Below are 23,261 nucleotides of genomic sequence, written 5' to 3' on the forward strand. Positions count from 1 at the left end.
CTATTCCATTAGTTAAATAGACATGACAGCCAAATTCTCTAGTTCTTAACTGGGATTTTTTTCTCATTGAAATGTTACCCTACTAACTTTACACTGTTGTACTTCAGGAACGTGGCTGGAGGTTGGATCGTACTGTCTTGGTAATGTAGTTTCTAGAATAGTAATAAAAGGTTAAGAGTTAATAAGATCTGAATTCATATTTAAGAACCAGCAAGTAAATGTTGCTTCTGCTTTATTAGATAAAAAAATGAGTTGTAGTGTTTTTTAAATGATGAGAATAAGAGATTCTAGAAAAAGACAAAATTATAACTCAAAATATATTGTCTAAGGAAGAGTTAATCATTAAACTTCAAAGGTAAGCAATTACAGTGGTGTATCTATTAACCAAAAAAGGTGCCTGCAACAACATGCTGTTATTAGTTATTAGAAACATTATAACTGAGGAATAGAAAACAAAATGTGTACCTGAAAGTGAAGTAAGGGGATTGACGATGATAACAGGTGCAAAGGAAGGGCATCAGGGCAGTTTTGAGCAGATGCATGCTAGGACAAGATTTGTATCGATAACCTCAAGTGATGGTAGGATTTATTGTTCTGTAGTGCATAAGTCTTTCATTGTCTTGAATGATTATTGAAATGAGGAATTATTTCCTTATATTCATTTGATAAAAGAAATGGCTACTTCCTTTTCTTTAACATCTAAAGAAACTAAAGGTTGGACTTCTCCCCTTTTCATTGCTACATTTTATAATTCTTGATGACACATGCTATTTCTTGAATTATTTTTTAAATTGCACTGTTCCCTTATACTTGGAAAGTGTTTCTTGTGGGCCCTCCGTTGGGGAGCTCCAGGGGGCTGCTTCAGGCAGTGAGGAACACAGCCTCGTCGGAGTCCCGGTCCTTGCCACTGTCGTCGCCGGGCGCACACTCCCCGCCACTTGGAGAACGACAGCTCAGATCCTCCACCCCTGACTCTTGGTCGCTGTTGGCTGACAAATCCGGATCTGAACTTTTCAAATTGTCTTGAGTCAGAATCAGAGCCGAGTCCTCATCGCCCTGGGAAGGGCTCCTGGACGGGAATGATGTCATATTCCCACTGTAGTCCTGGGGAGTGTTGGCTGTGCTGTTGTCTGAGGTAGAAAACCCCGAGTGTTTGCTGGGCTCACTTTGCTTACTCTTCACTTTAGTGTGGTTTAACTGGACTTTTTGGATTTTTTCCAGTCTCTAAAAAAGAATTTCAGGAAAAAGTCATAAATCACTTATCTTTCTTATATATGCATTGCTTTAGCCTTCCAGCTGGGTGTAATGTTAAAACTGTGAGATTTAGATGGACTTCTGTTCAAAGCTAGACTTTGGACAAAGTAATTAGATTCTGTCAGACACTGTTTTATAGATACAGTATATAGGTAAAACACCTGGTAATTAGTAATTGTCAACCTCTGAAACCAAAGTACACTTCTTAAAAATCAGGATTGAGGTGTTGAGTACGTCACTATAAAACTCACCCTTTTAAAGTGAACAATTTAGTGGTTTTAGTACATTGGTTTATTTAGTACACTTAATACAAGGTTATATGCACTATTCACTACTAGCAAGTTCCAAAGAAACCCCCTCCCACAGCCTAGCAATCACTAATCTATTTTCTATTCTTCGGATTTGCTTGGTCTGGATTATTTCATAGAAATGGAAGCATATAATGTGGCCTTTTATGTCTCGCTTCTTTCACTTAGCTCATGTTCTCAGGGTTCATCCGCATTGTAGCACATATCTGTGCTTCATTGTTTTTATGGCTGAATCATCATCCATTGGATGAATATTCTGTTTTGTTTATCCATTCATCAGATGATAGATATTTGGGTTTTTCAAAATACATTTCATCCTTTGGTGTCAGCAAGGGAGATGTTATAAGATCAAATATCACATATTCATGCAAAAAACATTGATATTTACTGCATACAAAAGCACTGTGTGGGGCAATATGAAAAACAGACTAGAGATGAAGTTCATGTAATTGAGGAATTTGGAAACGGCAAAAATTATTTTAGAAGGAAGAGCTCAGAGTAAGTTCCAGGGAAGAAGGAGCATTTTAACAGGACTGGGAAGCAATTAAACGTGGACATGCTGGTTGTGGTCAGAGCAGTTCTGGCAGGAGGGATAGTAAGAAAAACACAAAGGTAGGAAAGTGTCAGTTATATGTAAGAAGCAGAGAATAAATTTGAAAGGTAAGGAGACTGGATTGTGGGAAAATCTCAACTGCTAGGCTAAGGAGTTCTGACTTTGTTATTAGGAAAACAGAGCCAACAGTTTTTAAGGTATTTTTAGATATTCTAAGTAATTTTTTTATTACTAGTATTTTAATAAAGAGAATACTGGAATAAACTCATAGACTCCTAAGCATCTTAGGAAGCTTGGCTATCTTTCAGATGAGTAAGTAAGTAAAACTAACTTTGTAGAGCCTAGTCTTGGGCTTCAGTTATTGGGGAGCTCACCTGGTGGGATGGCTTCAGGTCATCCACTGGCTAAAAACACAAATAGCTGTATTGCTACATTTCACACATTCTGAGTCATGAGACGCTTTCGTGGAGCTGTGATGGAGAAATACGCACAGAAACTAGTTTGACAAGAGTGAGCATATCTTACTTCCTCTAGGGCCTCTAGCTCCTGCTCCAGCTGTTGGGTCTCTTCTTTCACTGCTGTCAGGTGATCTGTGACCGACTGCCGAGGCTGCAGTCCCTTGTCAAAGCGGTTATACATTCCGCTCCAAAACCTGGGGAGAAGGGCAGAGCTTTGCGTGTTCTCATCTTTGTAGGCATCCGTGCTACCACAGTCCTCCCACCCCAGTAATAACCAAATGCAAATTCCAGGCTCAAAAAAGCCACTCACTTAAGGCAATGATTTCTTGTTGATGTTTTCTTTTTCTTAGGTCAGTAAACTCCTTTTGGGGAGAGTAAATTCATGGAGAATCACTTGTATATATGGCACTGAATTAGGAATATACTATAATTTTCTAAAATGAAGTAGCACATGTTAACCATTTTCTTTTTTCTGGTTTAAGAAAATGGCTCCTAGCTTTAAAGTAAACGTTTAAATTTGAGGTTTTCAGTTTGGTTCTTATCACAAAAATTTGTATTTGCAATAAATCTGTCCTTTATCTTAGAAAATAGACCCACATTTTACTTAGAAGTACTTTGATGGCAGGGGCTCAGTGTCATCTGTTGGTTTATCCAAAGTCCCTAGAACAATGCTAGATCCTCAATATATTTGTTAACTGGCTACTAATAACAAATTAGTTGCAATATAATTGATTGCAGCCTGTCTCAGTAGTTCTCAAAACTGCTGTTTTATACAAACCATGGAGGTTTTTTTTTTCTGTAGTATGACAGAATTACTATTCTGCTACAACGTTTCTGGGGAAATAGATTGCAATATTTAAGAACAAAACAATAGAGAAAGGAAACTGCTAAGTGTGTGTTAGGGTGGGGTTTCTCGGTTTATTCTGTGTAAGTTTGTCTTTGCCAATCTGACTAATCTTTCCATATCATACAAGCCTAGAGAAGCCAAAGGACAAAATGTAACATATTATACCTTGTGCATACCTAGTAGAACCCATAGGATGTCCCTATCCTAATATATATTAGACAGTCTTAAAATAATTTATTTCCACGGGAAATAGTTCCACCAGGACTTGATTCAGCAGAGAAAGAAGGTAAGCTTGGTTCTGCTATTTAAACTTGTCATTGCACATTTAACTTACAGGGCACTCAAGGTTTATTCAGCCCTTTTCTTTCCTTCCTCCTCTTTAAATACATTTACATTTTCAGATGCCACTGTTATAAAACATCAATTTCTACAGAGAATTCCATATCAGGAGGAAAGGGGAGAGAGAGGAGACACTGGCAAAAACACCAGATTAAATATTTAAGCACCTGCCTTTGGTGTGTTTTGCATCCAAAAAAGCCTTGAAGCTCAGTGATTCATATACTTTGGCCTCCAGATAGAAAAATGGTACCAGAACTGAGTTCATAACCATACCTAGTAAGGTCCTAGAGAGTTACATACTTGTACATAAAGTTGCATGGCGCTGTGGGGAGATGAAGGGGTCCCTGGGTCTGGCTGTGATCAGCTCTAAACAGAGGATTCACATAGTCGGCCCGATTCTTCCACAGGTAAGCCCACAAAGAGTATGTTCTTTCTTGAATTCTATTAAAAAGAAAATGACCCTGAAAAGAACCTATCTTGTTTCTTATAAATGGTAGATATGTAATATCAAAGCTGGAAAGGAACCAGGAGTTGTTATCTGAATACCCGTGCCCCTCTTCTATAGCAAGGAAATTTACAGTCTTTGTCTTCATGGTTATCCACTGGCTAAAAATACAGCAGAAAAGCTATAATAGTCTCCACTCTTCTGCAATCTGGACTGGCCTCAATAAGATGTGTAATTCCTCTGAGCATGAAATAAAACTAATTTTGGGGGGATTTTTCCCCAAACAGTCATTTAACTTTTATTTTCCAGGTACTATTCAAATGCTGCACATGTTTCCTCTCATTTAATCCTCATTGAATTCCTATGAGATCTGTACAGATGAGGAAACGGAGGCTTGGAGAAATTAGTTTTCCAAATCACAGCTAGTGAGTGGAACAGCCTGGATTCAAGCCCATTAAATTGGCTGGTCTGTTGCAACAAAACACAAAACTGTCTGGGAAAACAGGTGAGCTTCAAGGGTGTGCTCTGCTGCTAAATCATTACCATTTATCAGGAATCACATTTGAAGTTCCTTGGAAGAAATGAATTGCTAGGGTCTATTTTATTTGATCATTTCCAAAATTAAGTCTGATATTATGTACATCATAGTTAAAACCATTTTTTTATGAAAACTTCAGAAATGTTCTCATTTGCAGCTCATAAATCACTTTAAAATAAATTATAAAAATTTGACAGCAAAGTCTAGATTCATGTTTTCTCCCACTGGATAAAAGCAATAGCTTTAATCTGAATAAAGGAGTAGCGTGAGTTTCAAATTTGCTTACTACTTGCATTTCTTAGTAAGACAGCATATCAATCAAAGATGTCTAACCTTCTTCCCTTCAAAATGCAAAAATCACTTCCTCTGACTCCAGGTGGTTTCATTTCAGTATTGGTGTGCCAAGTCTGTCAGCCTGTCTGTGGCTATCAGGCAGAAACTGGGGGAAGTCTATATGATCTTCATCAGTTGATGACATTAAGCCTTTTATGAAGGGATGGCGGGACAGAATAATTTTAATCTGTCAGTACAAATGTGTGACTAAATACCATTCAAACACTTACTTGAGTTCTTGTCTCTCCTTCTGGCTGTTACACAGGAAGTTTCCAAACTGGCAGGAATAAATGTGGTGTTGAATGTGAATCAAAAACCTCTCGTTGAACTCAAAGGCACAGGGGAATTGTTCCATCAGCTGCCAGATGCACTCAATGAACTGGTCAATAACTGGAGAGATTTCTTTTGGATCACCATCTAGATTGCCATACCTAGGAAGCAAAAGGTGGAGACTTTACAGAACTTTTTGTTTTGTAAATAGAAAGCTATACATGCAAAACCAATCATAGAAGCACCCCTGGTTCCTAAATAAGTCTTATCTTATAAACCCTGGGATGCAGAAAAAGTAGAATAACTTTTTAAATTCTAATTTCAAGAAAAGAGTTAGTGCTAGAGATAAAATTCAAAAGCTTTCCATGGAAAAAGCATCCTTTAATTCAGATTTCAAAAGTACATCAGAACTTTTGAAATAATCTCCCAGAGTTTCTCACTTTTGTTGGGAAAGAATGAACAAGAAAACTCAAAAAATTGTGGTTTTGTAAATTTCTAGGAATATTTCATTTCTAGAGCAGTGTTAAAACTTGTCACATAATTTATTTCTATGTGAGCTCAGATTCCCATACACATTTATATCTCCCCTAAGGTCTTCAAGAGTACATCAGAATCTTCCACACATTTGTATTTATTTTAAAATGAAGACTGCCTAGTCCTTTACACTGTTACTGGAATTTCAGAAAGAACCCAAAAGGGTGATTTGGGTGTCATGAAATACAAAGTACATTAGGAACGCCATCTCCACAGCAGTGGACAATCAACTTGAGGAATAGAAATGAGCAAGGATCAATTTCAGGGTTTTTCTGAGAGTGGGAACATAAGAAACTGGAAACTTAGATACTGGAAAGTATCAGTTTCACTCACCTTTGGTAGCTTTTGAAAAGGGTTATCTAATATATTCTTTCCTTATAAAACAATTATCCAACTAGTTTTCAGCTATTTCCGTATTCCATAAAGCCTCCATCTCAGAGACCCTAACAGGGAGTACCGTCCCCAAACTAAAAATGACAACGTGATCTTTAGAAGGTTACTTAATTGTTTGGGGGCTTTAATTTTCTCATTCGTAAAATGGAATAACTGTGCTTTCCTGGAAAAATATTGTCACAAAAACAGTTCTTGAAAGCCACAGCGGGGATGCTCAATGCTAAATGCAAAAACTACAAAAATAAAGGCAGTTCGATGAACTCAAAATCTGTAAGAAAATAAGTTGAAACAGTCAAAAATATCTAATTAGATTATTAGCACGCTGCCTAAACTTGATTTTTGGCACCCAAGGACTACACTATACCACCTACATTTAACATGCAGAGATTAGGGGACACCACACCCCCAGTCAGGCATTATCATCAACACTAAACAGAGAAGGCTGGTGGCTCCAAAAACAATGGCTTCTGTTTATTGAAAGCCTAGTACACTGGCCAGGTAAAGAGCTCATCTGCCTTTTTAAAAGTCTCTCTGTAATAACCCTGTAGTATAGGGATGATATCCCATTCACAGGTGTCTGAGACCACACAGCTAGTAAATACCACAGCCTGCATCTGTGGCCGCAAACCTGGGCCGGTGTCCTGCATTACTGCTCCAGAGACAGCTGGGACCCACTTCACCTGTGACAGTGCCGTCTTAGGACAAGCCCAGTTTAACTCCAGTGTGAAGGAACTGTTCCACAGGCATTTCACAACTCCCAGCTTGAAATGAAAGTTCACACTCCAGAATGGAATAATTTAGTAATCAAATGGTAGGAGGGAGGGCCGATCCTTTCTAGGTCGGTAAACAAGCATTCTCTGTCTCTTCTGGAACAATTTATCTGTGATACAAGTTATACATGCAAATTCTGTCTATCTGAATAAAATACACAAACTAAAACATAAGGCTATTTCTCCCCACTCAACTGAGAACGTCAGAAACAGATTTTTTTCTCCTAAACATTCAAAACAGATTTTTAAATATTTCTTACCTGTGATTAAACTTATGGCCAAAGGAAATCCAGTCCTTTTCAATTAATACCTGTACAAGAAAATATAAATATCACAGAGAGAAACAAGGAAAATAAGACCACAGCCAGTAATGCCGAAGAATTCAAAGTGTTAAGCGACAGAAATTCAGTTGAGTAAATTTAAAGATCAAATAGCTTTATTCAACAATTTATGAATGAGGCAGCATCCCATCTAGGAACAGAAAGGATCTCCACCAAGCTGTAGAAGAGGAAATGTTTTTAAAGGCAGAACGGGGTAAAAAAATGAATTTTAGCTAAGAATGCATTGTTGCAAGCAAGGTAGCTCTCCTGAGGGAAATGTAAGGCGGCTCAACTAATTCCAGGTCACCTGGTTTAAGGTTCCATTTCTGGGGGCTGAAACTGCAATTAGGTCAAATGTTCAGTCTTGGTTTGATGACGGGGCTCAGCACCAGTGACTCCATTTTGGGCCTGTTGTCCCCTTTTTTATAACAAGTTTCTTGGAGCATAAGTCACTATTGTTGGGTAACCTGAACACGAATCCACTCGTTATCCACCAATATAGAGATGCATGTCGGAAGGGCAAAGGCGAATTCGTCCGTAGGAAATGCAAATGGGAAGGGATGTATGAAAAGTGTCATACCACCACCGAGTGCTTTCTTGTGAGGCACTGTTCATACTGCTTCATGCATGATCTCATTTCATTGTGGGATTTGTATTATCATCACTCATTTTACGGAAAGGGAAACAAAGGTTCAGTACTCACCTAAGATCAAACTACCAAGAAGTGTTTGATATCACCTCGTCACTTAGCTCTTTCCACACCAAAGCCCACCCCTTAACCAACAGGTAATGCTGCCTGTCAATATAATATCATATATCATCCTTTTTACAGGAAACAATAAGGAAAGTTTTCCAGTGATCTTTACTACACATTACAAGAATTCTAAGATGATGGGGGTTTGGGATGTATCAAGTTTCAGTTCTTTGGAGTGAAGGGCAACCTGAGTTTATAATCTGAAATTGCCTGCATTTGAAAAAAATGTAATCAAATAACGCAGCACAATTCCATCAATATCATCAATGCTGTAAAAGGCCAGAGGTTTCCCCTAACAAAATATGGAGTAGTTGAAGTTTTTCCTTGACAACTCATAAATTTAAGGGGGCAGAATTAGAGTCAATAGTAGTAAAGGATGGTTAGTGTGAAAGAGACGCAAGTGTGCGCCTCAGAACCCCTCGCTCCAGATGTCAGTGCAGGAATCAGCCCTCCTAACCTCAGTCCAAGGGAGGAGTCTGAAGCAGGAGTGTCACTCTGAAGCCTCAATGCTGTCACCCTGCCCAGAAGCTCTCTGACACTTTAAAAAAAAAGTAAAAGAAAAGGCCCGAGAGAGGAAACCTACCTCTGCTCTCTCATCCCCAGATTGTCAGCTGATCTGACCTGATAAAGGATGCCTAGCAGTAGAGAGATCCCTTCCAGGCTCTGCTGTCAGCGTGTCTAGCATGAAGCCAGGATTCACTGAAGTACTTTCTACCAAACCATAGTTCAGCAGGCAGGAGCCAGGTAATCTAGTCACTAGGGAGCCCCTGCAGTCATTTTTTAAAAAGTTACAGCTTAGCCAAAGCTTCACCATTCCAGGCAACTACACAAATATTCTGCTCTTGGAAGCGACATGCCACGTGCGATTCATACCTAAAAGGTACAAAATCTAGGAGAGGATGGATTCATCGTTTCAGGAAAGAATGCCAAAACACGGACATTTTCACTATGCTCATTCCAGAATTTTAAGGACTACTTAATAAAAGCAGCAAGTGAAAACAGCTTTTCCTCCCAATGGATTTTTGCATACACAATACAGAAAATTTTTTCTCCAAATATCTTTTCTGAAGAGTCTTTTCTGTTACATATTCACAGTACCTCCTACTGAAATACTTAATGAGCAAATGATGTCTAAAACTCACTGTTTTACAAAGTCCTGAATATATTTTCTGTTTGACACCACATTCACACCTTTACTCAAAGCCTGTTTCACACCTTTTCCCTTTAATTAATCTTGCTGATCTAATAAGAGAAAAATAACACCAATGAGGAAAAACAGAGCAAGTTGCCAATAGTTGCTCAAAGAGAGGTCCACTGCCTCTGAGGCCCTGATGGGAGAGGACGGGCGGCCACACTCACCATGAAGCCCTTCAGGGTCCGGTAGTGTGGATCTAGCAGCAGGCTGGCCACCGAGCACACCTGAGCGGTCCTGTCCCAGCCGTCAGAGCAGTGAACAAGCACACTTGCCCCTTCCTCTGAAACCGCCTAAAAACACAGATCAGCAAAGTTTCACAAAGAATGGCTATGGAAAAGAGAGCTTTTCAGACCTAGGTTTGGTTTTAGACTTAAGGAAAGAAACAGATGAAAAACAGTAAAACCCAAACCGGCTTATTCATTTATGTAGTGTTCATGCCCCCATCTTACTTAGGGCAGAGCCGAGGAAAGGCTTGGTGCGGGAAGCTCAAGCTTCTCTTTCCCTCCCCATTATACCCAGGAGCCGCCCCCAAGACCACCTCCACTGAGCACAGGGATTACGTGAAAGTTTGCTTCCTGTGCTAACATCTAAGCCCCGTTCCACCCTCTCCTCCCCTCTAGTTTTCCAAGTAATAAGCCTTTCCATATCAAAATTCTGGAACTGCCACTGGCTTTGGTCATTTCCAAAAAGGAAAAGGCACAAAAATTATAAATTGGAAAACAATGAGGTTAGAGATAAAAGGGTAAGATTCGAGTTCACAGGCCCAGGAGTAGGGCAAGGAGGAGAAAACAAAGGTAAAAATTAGAGTTAGCAAGTCTCTGCTCCAGTAAGAATTTCTATTTGCTTTTGCAAATATGCACACAAGTTTAGCTATCTTGGTAGGAAACATTGGGGAATGTGATTTCATAGCATCTACCTCTACCTGAAATTTTATTTTTATTCATTTTCTGTCTCCCACACCAGAATGTCAGCTCTGTGAGGGAAGAGACTTGATCTGGCTTATTCGACATGCATCCTCAGCACCTTGAGGAGTGCCTGCCAGTAAGTGTTGAGTAAATGAATTTTCTAATAGAGGGGAGCATACCACATGATTGTCTTTACCTATAACTCTGAGAGGGATTTATATTTAAAAAACAAAACACTGAACAACAACATAGACTATGCATTCCAAAACAGCTTATATGAAAGTTGTAGCAAGATTCCCCCTGCGGCAGAACGAAAGCTGCCTGCCAGGTTCAGGAGCATGACTTCTGCTTTGCCATCAGTGAAAGGAGGAGCTGTTTGCCAAGGGGAAAGCCTCAGGCCTTCTGCACCAAGTGACTCATACTTGGATGAATCTTCTACAGGCAAGCCTAACTGGAAAGAGTATTTTGGAAGTATTTTACTTTACTGCTGTGCTGACATACCAACCCCTGAGCACTGTACTCTTTGACGAATGTACATTCGGGAGGGCAAACGGGAGGTCTGCAAAGCCAGCCCCCATGCAGGGCAGCCCAGCCTGGCACATGGCCCTTGAGGAGGAAACGGGATCTCCAATCTGAAGTCAGCATGCACTGGCTGGTCTCTCCCTTATTTTCTTCACAATCACATACCTTTGCAATGAAGATTCCTGCATCCATGATGGCCTTAATGTGCCTTAGCCAGCCGGAATTCTCCAGTCCCCACAGAAAGTCACTCATGGAGGGAGATTTAAGTTCACACACTGCACGATAAATCATAAAGGCAAAATGAAACAATCCCATTTTACATCATATTTGCATGTAATTTGTTAATGATTCCTTCATTATAGTATTTTCTGGAAGACAAGTCAAGATAAATGCCCAGGCATATTAAACTTGATTCTGTTGAACCACTTCAAGTAAGGCTTTTCTACTTTTTTTGGTCATGGATGGCGTTGCATCTGTTTTGAAGTTTTATTAGGTTTAAATTCCAATATTAATGAAAATTGAATACTACCATAGTAAAGGTCCATCAGAGAAGAGCTATTTACCCTTCCAGCAAAGATATTCAAAATGGGCCACTAAGAAGCACTCCAGCTGAGGACTTGGGGGGGGGATGGGAACACAGCTCGGTCACGTACACTGACGTACAGCAGGTGGGAGGGTACCACAACCACTGAGGCCCTCCCTCAGGAACCAGGGGTCCAGACCCCACACTGGACTCCACAGCCAGGGTGCCTGCACCAGGAAGACCAGCCCCCCCAGTGTCTGGCTTTGAGACTGATGGGGTGTTTGTCCAGGAGAGCCAGAGGGCAGGAGGAAACCAAGACTTTGCTCTTAAAAGGTGTGCACAGTCTCACTCTTAAGTTCAGCACAGAGGCAGCAGCTTGAAAAGCACCAGGGGTATACAGGAAGAAGGCCCACTGACTAATTTTAGGATGTGTACCAGAGAGGCAGGGATCTGTGGGAAAGTTCTCCAGGGATGGCAGCACTGGAAGGCACCATATTTTTTTTTTTTTGGCACTTCTACCTAGCTGGTCCAGCACTAGGCAGGGCAGCAGCATTTCTGACACTGTTCTATCTGCTGTGCTTGCACCACTAACCGAGTCCCGGATCTCCCTCGTGAACATGCACTCCCCAACCAAGCCCCCCAGAACCCCTTGTGAGTGGCTCAGTGACCCCAGCAGGCACCAGAGCCCCTCCCAAGCTCCCCCACCCTGCAGGTCAGTCCCCCAACACTGAGTGTCTACAGCTGTCACAGACGCTTATGCAGTCTAGAAGAGGCTCCCTTCAGATATAAAGGCGCACACAGACTGAAAGCAAAGGGATAGAAAAAGGTAACTCCATACAAAGAGAAACAAAAGAAAAGCTGAGGTCACGATACTTAAATTAGAGGAAAAAAATAGACTTTAAAAAAGAAACTAATAAAAGAAGGCATTACACAATGGTAAAGGGATCAATCCAACAAGAAGATATAACACTTGTAAATATATATGCATCCCATATAAGGGAACCTAACTACAGAAAGCACTATTAACAGACATAAAGGGACAAACTGACAGTAATACAGTAACAGTAGGAGACCTTAATACCCACATCAATGCACAGATCATCCAAAGAGAAAGTCAATAAATGGCCTTAAATGACACGTAAGACCAGATGCACTTACTAGATACACACAGAACATTCTACCCCAGAACAGCATAACACACATTCTGTTCAAGTATACATGGAACACTTTTCAAGATAGATCACATGTTGGGCCCCAAAAGAAGCCTCAAATTTTAAGAAGACGAATGAAATCAAACATCTTTTCCAACCTCAATGGTATGACACTAGAAATCCGTTAGAAGAAGAAAACTGGAAAAAAGACAAACATTTGGCAGTTAACATGCTACTAGACAACCAGTGAGTCAATCAAGAAATCATAGAGGAATTTAAAAATACCTTGAGACAAATGAAAATGGAAACACAACAATCCAAAATTTGTGGGATGCAGCAAAAGCTATTCTAAGAAGTTTATATGCAAGGATGTGGAGAAAAGGGAACCTTCAAGCACTGCTGGTGGGAACACAAAATGGTACAGCCATTATGGAACATGGTATGGAGGTTCCTCATACAATCCAGCAATAAATACACTTTGGGGTATTTATCCAAAGAAAACAACATTAATTCAAAAAGATCTAGGCACCCTGTGTTCACTGCAGCACTGTTTACAACAGCCAAGGTACGGAAGCAACCTAAGTGTCAGGAGATGAATGGATAAGAAGATGTGGTACATATACACAATGGAATATTATCCATATAAAAGAATGAAATCTTGCCATTTGTAACAACATAGAGGGACCTAGAGGGTATTATGCTCAGTGATAGAAGTTAGAGAAAGACAAATGCCATATGATTTCACTTATATATGGCATTTAAAAAACAAAACAACAGAAAAACAAACAGGTTCAGGGATACAGAGAACAGTGGTGGTTGCCAGAGGGGAGGAAGATGGAGAGATGGGCAGAATTCGGGAAGGGGGTTAAAAGGTACAAACTTCCAGTTACAAAATGAGTAAGTCATAGGGATACAATGCACAGCACAAGGAATACAGTTAATAATATGTCACAACTTTGTATGGTGACAGATGGCAGCTAGATAAGGTGATCACTTCATTGGATATTCATAGTAAATACTGAATCACTGTGATGTACACTTGAAATTAATATATTGTATGTCAACTGCATTCCAATTTTTTAAAAAAACATAATGAAGATAAGCTAAAATCTAAAGATATGTGTATTTACAGAACTAAGGAGGGGATGTAAACCCTTCTTTAATATTACCATAAGCTATTTCATCTCTAGAGCTTATCTTTTAGTTAACATGAAGCATGAAAAAGCTTTAAAGCTAGTGTTCTAACTACGTGTCACAAACATTACATTCCAAAGTTTATGGGTTTGACCTCCTGTAAAGCACTTTTGAGAGGTCCTATACATCAACTAGTGACAATTAATGTTGCACAGATTGGTGTGTGTGCCTCAGTGTATCTTAGGGTACTCCGTGATGCAGTGGCACACAGCGAGTGAGGAGCCCTATTTCCTCCTGGCTGTCGGTGATTAGCGGTAGAGCCTTGCACACATCATTTCAACTCTTGGAGCCTCAATTTTCTCATGTTTAAAATAGGGAAGGTGTACTAAAATTATATAAGTGCCTTTCCAACCCTGAACTCCCAGATTCAACTTTGGTAACTCTTAAAAAGCATTGTGCATTTGAATCTGTAGTAACCATTAACTACAATACTTAATTTAGTGTATGTCTTTCCCTCAAATATTCCAGATAGCAGGGGTCATACCTATTTCCTGCAACGTAAGAGCCACACACAGAGAATAAGTTAAATTGAGTCAGAGATGACACCAGTAACACCAGGATTCCCAGCAAAAGGCTGTACTGTAAAAAAAACTTCATTCTGAGTGTATTTAGGCAAGACTCCAAAGTCTTCCCTCCAAAAGCTCGCCTTGAGCTGGGAGCAGCCCCAGGGGCCTGACGCGCAGCAGGAGAACGGAGCTTGCGTCACTGTGGCTCAGTGCACAGTCCCTTTGTCTGAGGCGGCGGTGCGGCCCGCTGCGCACCAACACACCCTGGCAGGAAGGCTCTCTCGGTGCCCGTAAGCAGCACACGCAGATCTAGACGGGGAGAGGTGCTTTGCTGAAGCCCAGTGAAAACTACACAGACGGTGAGGTGAAGTACCTCATCCCAAGGTCAGCCAGCCGGAGAGTGAGGCCAGGACCAGTGTGGCTCCAGGGTTCGTGCTCTTCAGCAGCAGCTCTCCGCCGCCGGCATGCCATTCTTCCTAATTCAGTACAGCCGGTCTAAATGCTCCTCGGCCCCCATGCACCATCACTTCAAGGTTATGCTGGCCACCCAGGGTGGGAGCCACTCCTCAACATGGGGCTTTGGGCCTGAGAGACGCTGTGAGTGTAATACGTATCCCAAATTTCAAAGCCTCAGTGCAAAAAAAAAGGAATGTGAAATAATAGCTTTTTATACTGAGTACATGTTGAAAGGATGATATTTGGGCTATATTTTATATTGGGTTAAATACAGTGTAATTATTAAAATTCATCCATTTCTTTTTAATGTGGCCACTAAAAAAGTTAAAATACAAACGCTGCCCACACTTGTGACTTCTGTTATGCTTGAATGCGACAACACTGACTTCGATCGCTCAGGTAACTTGATCAGCAGTCTTCAAATGTTTTTGCACATGTACCCCAACAATAATAACCTGTGTGCCCCCTCACACATCCTGGAATAAAGCACCATAGTAAAATTGAGGGCTTGGTAAAGGGTGTTTGTCTTGCATGAGGTGGCAAAAGGGCACTGAGGAAAGGGAAGTGGGAAAGGAAAGCTGGCTTCCAGCCTGGACCCAGAGCATTCACACGCTGCTCATGGTTTTCACTGCACACAGAGGTCAAGGCCATAAAGCAGTCCAGCCAGGGCACACCTCGAAAACTCCCATGAGCCCGGGTGTATGTTCCGAGCCGCAGCAGAGAGATGGCCCGTAGTTAGGCCTGAGTGATCCCTGCCTTCCTGCAGTTTCCCAGCCAGCAGTGACTCTGCCCAGCACGGCTGCAGGCCCGCAAGCACGCAGCCAACGGGAAGCACAGGAAGGTCAACGGTCAGCGGCCTCTGTGAACGTACCTTACCCTCCTGGGCACCTGCTGCTCAGGCTTTTTGTCCAACCTCAGGCTGTGATCCAACTTAATCCTAAAATATACACATTCCTCCACGTAGAGTCTCAGGACTCAACTGATAATCCCCTGAGTCTTCCACAGATAACGTACTCTTGCCAACAGTTTTTTGTTTTTTGCTTTTCCACCAAACAGGCTCAACATTCTGGTTACTGAGTAAGGCTTACAGGGCTAGCTGGTGTTATCATTTATTTCAAAAAGTTCCAGCGAGCTGGTGGGATTGCTTGGCATCCACGCTCTGAAGCTCAGCCCAAGAATAAATGATCCTTTTCACCTTCTCTTCCTACAAGGCATGGAAATGAGAGCAAGTTTAAAAATAAAGACACCAGACTTCCCAGCTGACCTGGAGATGCCTCTGCCAAAAGCCAGAGAGGAACAGATGCCTCCCTGAACAAGGCCCTAAAATGTACTGCAAGCCAGAATGTTCCAACACTTCTATCTTCATTTAGCTCACCCAGCAAGGGGCAAGGGGCCGCATCTCCTGCCAGGTCAGCTCCTTTCTGCCATACTGAGAATGGCTCCTTGGTTAACATTTCCACTTTCAGGAACATTAAAGCTGCGTGTGTAATGGAAGATGACCTCGCCAGATTTTCCAGCAAGGTAACCACCGCGAGGGTGTCCTCCCCGCAGTGCCGAGCAGCAGCGTTACAAGCAAACAGCGCTGCAGGTGATAAAAAGATGCAGAGACAGATGGGGGCACACTTGAGACTCAAACGATTAGTGCCTGGATTTCTAAACAGAACTGGTGTGTGTGTTTGGATAAACTCAGGATAAGGTAGAAATACTGATTTGTTCACTCTTGTTGCCAAACCCAAACCAATATTTACAAACCATTTTGCTGAACAAAGTTCATTTCAGCTGACATCAGAGGCATATGCCACATATTACAGAGTCACACTACCTAACCGGGAGTTTAATGCCCAGGTCTCATAATACTTGCTTATATAACAGGGCAACTATATTCCATAAACATACACAAATGACACTAAAAAAGAAAGATATATAATTATGGAACCTGAGGAAATATGAAATTTACTTGGAAGAAATATAGCCTCAGATGATCTTTCTTTGCTGTTTCCCACACCAGTGTCCCTTCTTCCCATACAGTTGCCGAGTGGCGATCAGTGAGGATGCAGACGCTCCATTTGATCCTGTGGTATTGGCCTTTCTTGTCTCTTAAGATCTGAAGTTGAAATGCACCTTGGCCTTCCCTTAATTAACAGCCTGACACACGCCTGAGTTCTGCTGATGTCTGATTTGCCCCTTTTGAATTTTGGACTCAGAAAACCAAGACCAATAAAATGGGCCTCAAAGAACTGGCAAAATGATCATTTCCCTTCACCAGAGGACTTCATCATGGTCTATAAACAGAAATGTGTGAGTAGCCTGTTTTGGGGTTGCTCTTTTACTTAGAGCCCACACGGTGACACAGAATACAATTCTGAGCTCTGCACTGAATTGTATCCAGCGTATTGATGTTAGTGGCGTTCTCCTCCCGACCCATGCCAAACGGCGTGAGCCCTCTTCATAGGGAACTTCCCAGTAACTGGAGAGATCTGTATGTTTGCTCCTCCATAAGACACCAACAGGATTTTGTAGATGATTCTTTAAAACAATTCCAGCTTTGTTCATGATGCCATTCTCTAGAATCTCTGTACAATTAATTATACCATGAAGGCCACTTTTGTATAGTTGTTTCCTTGTAAAGAATTTGATGCTAATGTGAAACGGTAAGATACAAGCAATAAATTCTATACGCCTATATTAGCACTGCTTGAGTTAGTAGCATAGAAAGTAGTACAAACACACATGTGCATGAGCATGAGTTTATCCAGCTACTAATCAACATGTGTGTGAATACTATTTACCAATGGCCTAAAGAAAATCAAACAGCAGGTTCACAAAAAAATGCCCTCTGGTATCTATTTAGCTTTGCATGTGAATTTTGTGTCTAAAGACACAATTGCAGCAAATAAATTTACAAATGTATGTGCCCGTTTATGTTTCACCGGGCGCCCCATGCAGGGCTCGGGGCTTGGTGGCTGGCTGGCAATGAGCAGACCACCTTCCATGTACAGTAAGTGCTCTGGTCTGGACGTGCAGAGGAGGAGTGGGTTCAGACGCGGGCACCGCAGCAGGTACACTGTGACAGGAATCTGGTTCCCTTGGGTCCAATTTCAGATTATTTTCTACAAATAAAGAATAGCTAAAGCAGTAAGCAAACTGCACCAGGATGAACAAGAAACTGAAATGAGGGCTTAAGGAGTGAGAAGGTCTACACAGGAAACATAAAGCAAATGGAAGTGGAGAAGCCTAGACTGGGAGGAAAGGGGAGGCTGGGAGGCTGTGGCGGCTGTAACGCATCTGTGGTGGGCGCTGGCGAGAAGGCCTGGGGATCGCTAAGATCAAGACGGAGGCAAATGGCAAGGCAGTGACGAGGGCAGCTGGGGGCAATACCGCGCTTGTCACAGCGGTAGAGAGACTGCCACTACGCATGCTCGGCACATCTCAGACCGTACTGCCACCGGCAAGCCGATGCTGAGCTGCCAGATCCCAACCACAGCCTACGGGGAAAGCAGCTCACCTGCCACTGAATAAGCCACGTCTGCCTTCAGTCACGGAGACACTCTAGCACTCCTTTCCTGAACGTCCCAGTTACCCCAGCACCAGCCGCCATGACTCACTAAATATATAACAGTAATTCTGAGGGTGCAAGTCTTTAATCTTTGATGTGTCTCAGTGAACATCAAGATAAAGCAGTCAGGATTAAAATAGCCACTATTCTCTCATTAAAGCACTTTTAGTTTCCTCATGTCTTCTCCCTGGAGTGTCACCCTAAGTCTTTGGGGTCAGTCCCGTTAAAGCAGTCCTGTGACCGTGAGGTCACTCATAAGCAAGCATTATTTTTTCTTCCTGCCTTTTCTTTGCCCTACATCAAAACTGCTCACTTTATATTAACAAATGAAGAATTTTTCTATCCAGTGCCTAGTATATGGAAAACGCTCCCTGTTTGAGGTACAACTGGATGTCGTAGGTAACTGTGGTAACTCCTGGTTACTAAGTACTTACTATAAGCAGGCGTCATGCCTGGTACCCTATATACGTTATCTGCCACAGAGGATACGCTTTACTCCCAATATTTCTGCTCAGAGTTAAGGTTGTGGCTATCAGTTCAAATGTCCTTTTTCTTTGACACCTTCTTCCTCATCTCATGTTTACTAAGTCACCCATGGTTACACAGCCAGTAAATAATTGAACTGGAATCCAGTCCCCAGCACACAGTGCCGAAAGGGTCACACCCTTTCCTCTGTGCGGTGCTTAGAATGTTAGCGTCTAGATGAGCCGATACCATCCTGCACCCATCGGCCAAATCTCACGTCCTCTTACACCACCAGAGAGAGCAAGGTGCACTCACGTCATCCATTTCTTTCCTCCAACTGACCATTAGTTGAAAATGAGGGAAACCTGACAGGAGACCTGCGGCTCCAGCAGAACACTCCTCAAAAAGCCTTTCAACTGGGACTGCCGTGTGCAGCTATCCAGTTCCACGTAAACGGCAAAGTGGGTTTTCTGTGGAAACTCATGCCTTGTTGCTAAACTTTGCGGGACAAGTGACCAGATTTTTAGCCAGATCTTATTGGCCGGCTCATCTAATAGGTTAGTAATCTGAGGAAATCAATAATAACAAAAGCCAGAATATGGAGCACTGAAAAGAGATTAAACCTTGTAGCCTTTTATTAGTTCCTACCTGGTAGAATTTCATACCATTAACTGGCGGGCAATGTAATAGGAAATACTTTAAAAGAAAAACTTAAATATGAAATATTTATAATGGGTTGAACCCTGCCATTTCTTCAAGGCTTAATTAGCCACCACCTCACAAAGACATGAGATTAGGAACAAGGTGTCAAAGAAAAAGGACATTTGCACTGATAGCCACAGCCTTAACTCTGAGCAGAAATATTTCACAGAGACCTTGGAGTTGGGCGCGTTAGGGGCTGCTCCCTTCTAGACGTTAATGCGACCAAGACAACCTGGCAGGAGGCAGAGCAGGGAGCCGGGCAACCTCAAGAACACGCAGAGGGGCCCCCATGGCCAGCGCAAAGTCCCTGCTTCCAGCGTCCTTCCCACACCTGATGGGCATTCTGGACAGCCGGACCACAGAACCCTCACACGAGGCACAGATCAGAGAGGATCTCTGGAGCCACCTGATTTCGCCACAAAACCTTCCCCCAGTCAGTGCCCACAACTGCAGGGGATACAAGAGTCATTACAGGAGGGGCCTTCTAAGTGAATCGGCGCGGCCCCTTCCCTGCGGCACTGTGCACACTGCTGAACTGACACTGGGCCTTCATCCCTGGGCTCGGGGCCTCTGCCCATCCGCTCTGCCGTCAGGCCAAGGTTGGTGTCTCTGTAAAACAGCTTGCTGAGAAAACACCCACAGCGTCTGACGTGTGGTTTACTAAATGATTTTTCATCAGCTTGTGCTGGGTGGAGAGAGGCCACATCACAATCACCAGGCAAGTACTTCCAGGCCCCTGAAGCTGCACCGTCTTAGTCCACGTCTCCTGAATCATGAAATTAAGAAAAGTCACCCATGAGGAGGAATAGGACCTGTCAAATACTTGCTTGGCTGACTGAATCTACAGGCCATTCATTCACTATGTTATTCAGTGCTTAAAGTACAGTACGGCTTCCCAGGACGAAGCAAAATGCACTTTACATTGGAAAGCACTTTACAGTTTGTAAGGAACCTTTTTAATAAGTCTCTGAGTTAGAGACCACACATTGCTTACATTGTTACAGGAAATGAGGTTTGTTCAAGTTTACTCAGCAACTATGGCAAGAAAGCCAGATCTTCAGACACTTAGGCCAGAGCACTTTCTACCCGGCTCACCACCTAGAGCGGCGGTAACACCAGGTGGTTAACAGTGCAGCATGTAGGTTCACACTAGTTAGGTGAAAATCTTGGTTCTACCACTGACTATTGTGAGCCTGCCCGTTTCTTAGCATCTGGGCCTCAGTTTCCTCATCTGTGGAATGAGGGTATTAAGAATAACTATAGCATGATTACTTGAGTAAACACTTATTAAAAAACTTACACAGTGTCCAGTACAGAGTCATCACTCCATAAATGTTCTATCACCTTTACCCCGTGGGGTGGTTATCCGTGAGCCTGACCCACATGGGAACCACAGACCCACAAGGGTCACTGTGACATGACAGAGGGACGAGGCTCAGATCCTGCTTTGTTATGTAACACTGGGAAGGATGGGTTTTAAAAAGCTTTTTAACTAGAAATTACACAATGACCATAAATATTGACACCGTCCTTCCGTGATAATCCAGTTATCACTCCAGGCATTCTCTCCTAGTCTTTCTCCATACACTTTATGATATACCATGCCAGGTACTGTCTGGTATACTGCATGGAGAGAGTCATGTGTGCCACGCTGTGCACAGCTCAGGACCCCACGGCAGAGCACGTGAGCAGCCTCCAGGACTTAACGGGTGGACCCCAGATGACAGCCACCCAAACTGAGGCCCTCAGTCGAACTCTGCCAACAACCTGAGTGAGCCTGGAAGCAGTTTCTTCCCCATCCAAGCAGCCAAAACCTAGACTGCAGCCTGGAAAGACCCAGAGCACAGGGTCCTCGGGTTACCATTTCTACATGAGACACACCTCACCTCCTGAGCCACAGAAACTATAAGATAATAGTGTATTTTTCTTATGTGCCACAGAGAATATTTTGTAAATAAAGAAGGAAAAAGAAAAAAACAGCCATCGTCCTTCCATGATAATCCAGTTATTCTGGGCATTCTCTCCTAGTCTTTCTCCATCAATATATTTACCATACAGTGAATCAGAGTATGTATACAGTTATACAACCTGAATTTTTCACTTACACTAGAAACAATCTCCCATGTTAGTTACTACATATAGTCTTCACATTGACTGTTTTTAATGGATACAAAAATTCTATCGAGGTGGAGCAAAATCATTTACTCAGTCTATTGTTGGACATTCTGGTGGCTTCCAAAATTCTATTTATTACAAATAAAACACTACTATCAAAATAGGCAAGTCTATGTCTATTTTTTCAGCCATATTTTGGATCAGTCGCTAAGGGGAGGAAATCTGCTAAAAAATATATTACGTCTAAGCCCATTTAAATAATACTAGAAAATTTTAAAGTACTCTTTTTACCACATTCTTTTCACTATTGGGTTATTTTATTTTTTTTAAACTAAAGTGAAAAAACGATACCTTGAGGTTTTAACTGACAGCTCTTTAATTGCCAGAGCAAGTTTATATGTTTTTCTGTATGTTCATTTGTTTCGACTACTTCCTCTTTAACAAATTGTCTTAGATCGAGTTGTCTAACTTTGCTGAGACTGCGTTTCTTCATCTGCAAAGTGCAGCTATTATCATGCACTGCACATGATTGCCGTGAAAATAAAATGCAACCATTTAATGGAAATACTGACGAAGGCTGGCACATAGTAGTTGCTCGATTTTCAGTTAAATGACTAAATGAATGAATAAGTGGTCGACAGTAGAGAACTACACAGCGACCATAAATATTAACATAACATTCACATAGAATCCAAGCATGAAACATGGTGGAGAGAAAGTGCAAATTTCAGACAACATCCAAAAGGTGGATCATGCTGCCTGGAAAAGAAAGAAGTCTTTGCCATAACATCTTTCCCATAAATTCCTTCCTCCCTTGAAAACATATTTAGAAAGAGGCGATACATTATGCCATGACCAGAGGCCTGGATGTGACACAGCCCGTGTGAGCCTCCACCTCCTCTCGCTGACTTCCTCCCCAGCACCAGCGATGCCCTAGATTTTTATCTCCACATCTAATGCTAACAATCTCCTCATCCTGGGAAGGAACTTACTCCAGGCTCTTCTATCAACTATTTAAAAAAGAAAAAAGAAAATATAGGTCCTCCTTTTATTATTTCAGGGAAAAACCATTATCTATGTGATCAAAAGGGAAGATGCTATAAAAAGCACTGAATAAATTGCAAAATTGCTATGTTCCTGGCATCATTATTACCTCCTTGGCAGGTAGGAATACCACAGAACAGTTTGGTGCAGAACATATAAACCCAAGTTTAAAAAATCAGCTCTATGAAAGGACATACGCAGGTGAACTTGGTCCTAGATTCCAGTTCTGATGAAATACCTTGCAGGTCTTGCTCACAGGGTTAGTAGGAACCAGAATGCAAACAACTTTTCTCTTTTTTGTTATTCAGAAGCTATTCTAACATACAGTAACAGCAGTAAGAAGAAACTGAAGACAAAAATCATCATGAATGAAATGCACCATTCCTCTCCTGCCAAGTGACCAGCAGGGCAAACCTTCCAACCTCTCTGACGGCAGAGACAGCCATCTGAAGAAGGGGCCTCCGAGGGTGGGGCTGATTGCATCACTTGTCAGCCGAGCCTCCATAGCTAGCTTATGATTTACTTGGTAAAAACAGATAGTCAAACACTGGTCAAGTTCCAAGAAAGGCATCCAGCAGGTCATCCCGGAGAGTGCGCCGACATGGCTGGAAAACCGAGGTACGAGAACCATGATCCCTTGTGGAAGAGCCCGCCCTCCGGGACGCAGGGTCTACTTGTCCTGCTAGGCAGTGGGTCAGACCGCAGATCCCAGGACAGGAGGAAAGGTTCCTGAGAAACTGAATAAATGCTAATTTAAAGACTAAAGCTAAGTGATAACGTCATCATAAGCACTCTCATGAGCTACTTGCTG

The 23,261-nt window shown here is 42.1% G+C and overlaps 1 protein-coding gene and 1 non-coding gene across 3 annotated transcripts in view; one reads left to right on the top strand and one right to left on the bottom strand.

The window, feature by feature from the left end:
* The window catches only part of MTMR7 (myotubularin related protein 7), a 104,267-nt gene that overhangs the window by 15,283 nt on the left and 65,723 nt on the right, over window positions 1–23,261 (bottom strand). Inside the window, exons 8-14 of one of the 2 annotated variants that reach the window (XM_036997103.2) lie at window positions 10,904–11,013; window positions 9,476–9,601; window positions 7,303–7,352; window positions 5,306–5,506; window positions 4,060–4,200; window positions 2,641–2,767; window positions 862–1,224 (exon numbers count right to left, since the gene is read on the bottom strand). In XM_036997103.2, coding sequence (XP_036852998.2) covers window positions 862–1,224; window positions 2,641–2,767; window positions 4,060–4,200; window positions 5,306–5,506; window positions 7,303–7,352; window positions 9,476–9,601; window positions 10,904–11,013 — 1,118 coding nt within the window. Of the gene's footprint in view, window positions 1–861; window positions 1,225–2,640; window positions 2,768–4,059; window positions 4,201–5,305; window positions 5,507–7,302; window positions 7,353–9,475; window positions 9,602–10,903; window positions 11,014–23,261 lie in introns of those variants that run through there. The other variant, XM_036997107.2, reaches the window with a different exon arrangement.
* Window positions 117–11,169, top strand: LOC108393281 (VPS37A subunit of ESCRT-I). Its single transcript, XR_005055556.2, has 3 exons — window positions 117–4,709; window positions 5,341–5,520; window positions 10,275–11,169. It is a non-coding gene; the product is annotated as a VPS37A subunit of ESCRT-I (transcript).

The sequence above is a fragment of the Manis javanica genome, chromosome 12, assembly GCF_040802235.1.
Source record: "Manis javanica isolate MJ-LG chromosome 12, MJ_LKY, whole genome shotgun sequence".
Taxonomy (NCBI): domain Eukaryota; kingdom Metazoa; phylum Chordata; class Mammalia; order Pholidota; family Manidae; genus Manis; species Manis javanica.